General features: G+C 37.3%; 1 protein-coding gene across 1 annotated transcript in view; it reads right to left on the reverse strand.

Moving 5' to 3' along the window:
- Positions 1-423: 423 nt before the first annotated feature.
- Positions 424-5,782, reverse strand: part of LOC107556266 (receptor tyrosine-protein kinase erbB-4-like) — a 153,550-nt gene continuing 148,191 nt past the window's right edge. The window contains exons 25-26 of the mRNA XM_016239335.1: positions 3,583-3,880; positions 424-1,615 (exon numbers count right to left, since the gene is read on the reverse strand). Coding sequence (XP_016094821.1) covers positions 756-1,615; positions 3,583-3,880 — 1,158 coding nt within the window. The 3' untranslated portion in view covers positions 424-755. The remainder of the gene's footprint in view (positions 1,616-3,582; positions 3,881-5,782) is intronic.

Genomic DNA, 5,782 nt, shown 5'->3' on the forward strand with positions numbered 1-5,782 from the left:
TATATGGATTTATTTTACGATATTGTTATGAACTTTTTGAAAGTTTTGTTGTACACTGAAAAACGTGAAAAAAAAATACAAAAAAACTGTGCCATTTATGTAAAGTGCATTTTTATTCTGGTCTAATTGAAAATCATGGTTTCCGGTTCTGGTTTGTCTAAAAGAAAATAATAATAATAAAATAAATAATAAAATGAAAAACAATTTTGCTTGAATAGTCTTGAACAGTATTTTTACTTGATACAAATGTAAATTTTTGGTCTTTGGTAAAATAAATATTTTTCATTAATATTGAATCAAAATTTAAGGTTTTAACAAACCACAAATATATGGTTTAAGAAAAACAATACATTTGGCTGTAACAAATTAGAGGGTTTTTTTGTTTTGTTTTTTTCAGTACAATCGACTTTCAGTGGAGGGACATAAATCACTCAGGCTTCATCAAAAACACAGTATCTTCATTCGTGTTTGAAAGTATTTTAAGTTTGGAGTGACATGAGGGAGAATAAATGATGACAGAATGTCCATTTTTGGTTTACACTTCCCCTTTAAAATATGTAGATCTGATTACGTTCTGATTTGTTGGAATAGAAAAGATGGAATAGTTTAGAGGCACTTTGGTTGATCGGTTTTCCCTTTAAAGTCTGACAAGTCTCCTTCAGTAATTCCTGAAGCTGGGAGTTTTCCTGTTCTTCAGTAATTCCAATTTAGCATACAGTGCTGGTAGAGGAATCTGGCTCTCTAGAGCTGCGGCGTTACACTACCGTATTCCTGTGCCGGTAAGGTGGAGGTGGCAGAACCGTTCCCGGTCTCTTGTTAAACTCAGAAAGATACTCAGGGTTGTCAGCCACGGCGATGCGACTTCGGATGCTGTGCCTGTAGAGATGTTTGCTTTTGCACACTTGAGTTGGATCTTGAGGGTTTGGTTGGGTCACCTTGGGCGGTAGACTATGCTGCCAGTAGTCAGGATTATCAAAATTCTTCTTTGACTTCCTGTCGACCATTACAGTCCCAGAATGACCCGTTTGAAGCATGTTACCTGGATAGACAAGGTGGCCGGGAAGGCCGGATATACTTTTACTAGTGACTGCAGATTTCGCCACTTGAGCCGGATGAGTTGAAGAGCCCGAATGACTCGCCAGACAAGGATGGATCTGTTGGCTGACGAGGGAGATTTGGGTTAATAAGGAGGGATTGCCAGAGATGCTGGAGGAATTGGATTCGGCACCGTGTGGTGACTGGGAATGCTGGCCATTTTGGCTCATCGATCTTGTCTGGGGGGGCTGAACAGGTGGAACGGCGAAATGAACATGTGTTCCCTGGCCATGGTGGTGGGCTTTCCCAGTTTGTGTCGAGAGGATAACGTGGCTACTTGCGGTGTTGGCTGCTGTTGTCATTTGTAGCGGGATGGAAGCTCCATTTTTCCTCATAATCTCCTGGTTCATCCCACTAGTGTTGTTGTATGTGTTGAGGTAAAGGGGTTCATTGATGTACTCATCCTCACCCTTGGGTTTCCTATCAGGGGTGCTGTGGTAACCCGGGTTGTCCAGTGCAGTAATATTTCCATTTTTCCGCTGGTTTACAAAAGGATTCTCCTCGACAGGACTAAGATGGTCTGTAGACACAAAAGAAAATGAAAATAGAATGACAAAAGCTCCATACTGTATATAGAATCATTGCCATTCATCACTAACTATCTATCTATCTATCTATCTATCTATCTATCTATCTATCTATCTATCTATCTATTCTACTATCTATCTATCTATCTATCTATCTATCTTCAGTTTCATTTTAATTCTAGTTGAAGTTCTAGTAATTGTGTTATATGCTTGTTCTTTTTTAATTATTATTATTATTTCTTTTTTTATTCTTTTTTTCAGTTTTAGTTTTTGTCATTTTAGCAACATATTTACTTCAGATAGATGCCAAGCCAGCATTTCTATTTTTTTGGTTTTTACAATAATTCTATTTTATTTAATTTAATGACATTTTTAACTTGACTTAACAATAGAGATAGCAATAACAACACTGGTATTAGTCCGATACTAGGTAAGATGATTTTTACCTTAATCAAGAAGTCATGTAAACAAATGAACTAGATTAAGAACATTTTCCAGCTTTCATAAATCTAAATAAGATATATGCTTGTATTAATCAGAATTTTGGATCATGTAAACACACTATTCTGCATAAATCACCTCATAAATCGAGCACTCGTGAATTAGTGAATATACAAAGAAATATAATTCTGAGTGAATGATGCAAACAGAACTACTGAAGAAACGCTGTTTTTTTTTTGTTTGTTTGTTTGTTTTTTTTGTAGAGAAAAGGAGACTTAAGACATTTTACAAACATTAAAAGGAACACGGAAGTGGATTTTGAATGCAACTCTTCAAAAAGGACATTGAATATTTCAAATAGCTCTCTTTTTTATATTACCTGAGGCTGATTTGTTCATAGGGCTCATGTAACCATCTTCACCAGTGGTCTTCTGATTCCTTTCTCCGAAAAAGACAGTTGGGTCTGCGCTGTAGCGCTGGCCATCGCAATCGTCTCCAGTGGACATGGGCTGTTTTTTCAAGCTCCCATTACAGTGTTGTTCCTCAAGGGCATCGAGACCCGCACCTTGTGTGCTTATAGGAATGAAGACGCCCCTCTCTGTACCAGAAGTATCATGGGAACAAGCTCCCATCCCATCTTCTGGGCTAAAAACTCTTTCACGACACTTCAGTTGTGTCTATATGGGGGAACAAAAATAAAGTTTAGATGGATCATCCACCTTCCTCAATGACTCAGCAATCATTTAGGTGTCTAAATCTTTAGTTTTATAATGATAGTGCTCAATTACAAATAAAAGGGTGGTTGAAAATTGTTGGGGGTGTCACTGCTAGAAAAGAAAATGTTGTACTAAAACTAAGAGAAGATAGGATAGGATATCTGAGCGCATGTGGAAAGATGTGTTTTTGTCTCTCTCATGTTGTCCAAATGCATGTGGTGGTGATCCAGGAAAGACTATGGGAACTTAAAAAAAAAATCAATGGGATGATGGCAAGTTTCATTACAGGTGAAACTAAAGGTTCCAGGGACAAACAGAATTGCAAAAATAGTGATTATTTCCAAAATAATGAGTCAAGTTTTGGCAAGTTGGCATTAGAGTAAATAAGTGAAATGAAAGCCAGAACTGTTTTCCCTTAATGATTCTATAATCATTTTTCTTCAAGGAATAGTTTAGCCAAAATTGTCTGAAAGTTTACTCACCCTCAGGTCAACCAAGATGTAGATGAGTTTGTTTCTTCATCGGAATTATCATCCTACTCAACCCACCACAATGGATTAATGTTTTACCCCAGACACTCTTTTGTTTTAAACTATCTGAGGTTGAAATGGAACGACTGCGATATTATCGACCAGAGAATGTGCAATAAAAGACTTTCAGAGGTGATTTACACCAAACTAATTCATGCATACCCAGAAGCGACATGCACATGCCCCCTCATATTTTTTGCGCCAAGTGGATTTTGAATGCAACTCTTCAAAAAGGACATTGAATATTTCAAATAGCTCTCTTTTTTATATTACCTGAGGCTGATTTGTTCATAGGGCTCATGTAACCATCTTCACCAGTGGTCTTCTGATTCCTTTCTCCGAAAAAGACAGTTGGGTCTGCGCTGTAGCGCTGGCCATCGCAATCGTCTCCAGTGGACATGGGCTGTTTTTTCAAGCTCCCATTACAGTGTTGTTCCTCAAGGGCATCGAGACCCGCACCTTGTGTGCTTATAGGAATGAAGACGCCCCTCTCTGTACCAGAAGTATCATGGGAACAAGCTCCCATCCCATCTTCTGGGCTAAAAACTCTTTCACGACACTTCAGTTGTGTCTATATGGGGGAACAAAAATAAAGTTTAGATGGATCATCCACCTTCCTCAATGACTCAGCAATCATTTAGGTGTCTAAATCTTTAGTTTTATAATGATAGTGCTCAATTACAAATAAAAGGGTGGTTGAAAATTGTTGGGGGTGTCACTGCTAGAAAAGAAAATGTTGTACTAAAACTAAGAGAAGATAGGATAGGATATCTGAGCGCATGTGGAAAGATGTGTTTTTGTCTCTCTCATGTTGTCCAAATGCATGTGGTGGTGATCCAGGAAAGACTATGGGAACTTAAAAAAAAAATCAATGGGATGATGGCAAGTTTCATTACAGGTGAAACTAAAGGTTCCAGGGACAAACAGAATTGCAAAAATAGTGATTATTTCCAAAATAATGAGTCAAGTTTTGGCAAGTTGGCATTAGAGTAAATAAGTGAAATGAAAGCCAGAACTGTTTTCCCTTAATGATTCTATAATCATTTTTCTTCAAGGAATAGTTTAGCCAAAATTGTCTGAAAGTTTACTCACCCTCAGGTCAACCAAGATGTAGATGAGTTTGTTTCTTCATCGGAACAGATTTAGAGAAATTGTGCATTGCATCAGTTACTCACCAATGGATCAATGCAGTGAATGGGTGCCGTCAGAATGAGAGTCCAAATAGATGATATAAACATCACAATAATAATCTACAATTAATCCACACCACTCCAGCAATTAACATCTTGTGAAGTGAAAAGCTGTGTGTTTGGTAGAAGACTTTTTAACTTTAAACTGTTGCTTCTGGCCAAAATATGATGTACATAATGCATACTAATGCTTCCTCCAGTGAAAAAAGTTAATCGCTTGTTGTCCTCTCCACCAACATATTTGTATAAAAGTGTTTTGGAATGTTTTCACCAATAAACTGCTTAATAAACTGCTTGATCTGTGCACATTTCACATATAATTCAGACAAGTGGATTATTGTAATGTTTTTATCAGCTGTTTGGACTCTCGTTCTGACGGCACCCATTCAATGCAGAGAATCCATTGGTGAGCAAGTGATGTGATGCAAAATTTCTCAAACTCAGTTTCAATGAAGAAACAAACTCTTCTTTATCTTGGATGGCCTGAGGCTGAGTACAATTTCAGCATTTTTTTTATTTTCATTGCGTTCTTTGTCTGCCCAATTGTGTTCCCATAAGCAAAGATGACTGACTAAACAACTTCCATTGACATGAATGGGAATGCTTCTGGATAGTTAAGTATAGATCTTTTTGCTTCAAAACAGGTTTTCCAAACACTACCACCCCTTCAGTCTTCCCCATCTGCCTTTAATTGGACAAACTAGTTCATCCCTTATTAAACTGCTGTTAAACAGATAGTCCTGACCGTAAACTCACAGTCTTTGTATCTAGTTCCAGTCCTTGATTCTTATTGGTCAACAGATGTTTCAGTTACGATAAAGCACAGCTATGACCGCTTCACCCGACGGTTCTGTGTATCACAACCTTAGCAACTACCCTAAGCAACATAAACAATCAATATAGCGTCAAAACTATTCTATGTATTAAGTATTTCAGCAAAATAAAACTGTTTTTCTGTTACAAATATGGCACTGTATGTCCATTAATTTACACCATAATGATGTTTGCAAACTCACACTGTGCCACAAATTGGTCTGTTTTAAAATAAAAGACAGAAAGCAGATATTTTATCATGCTGAGAGATAAGCAGATGTATGTGTGCGATAAAATATCATATATGGTGTAAAAAATGACACCGCAGATGAGAACTGCACCTATTCTCTGTTTTTATTTGAACTCCATAGGATAAGGCATGTTACACCGGAACATTCTCTTGCCATTTACTGCTGTTGTCAGGAACTATTTTTTAGCAGAAGGACTGCATTTAATGAATTTACTTATTT

This window comes from Sinocyclocheilus grahami, unplaced genomic scaffold (assembly GCF_001515645.1).
Source record: "Sinocyclocheilus grahami isolate Dianchi unplaced genomic scaffold, SAMN03320097.WGS_v1.1 scaffold563.1, whole genome shotgun sequence".
Lineage (NCBI taxonomy): Eukaryota > Metazoa > Chordata > Actinopteri > Cypriniformes > Cyprinidae > Sinocyclocheilus > Sinocyclocheilus grahami.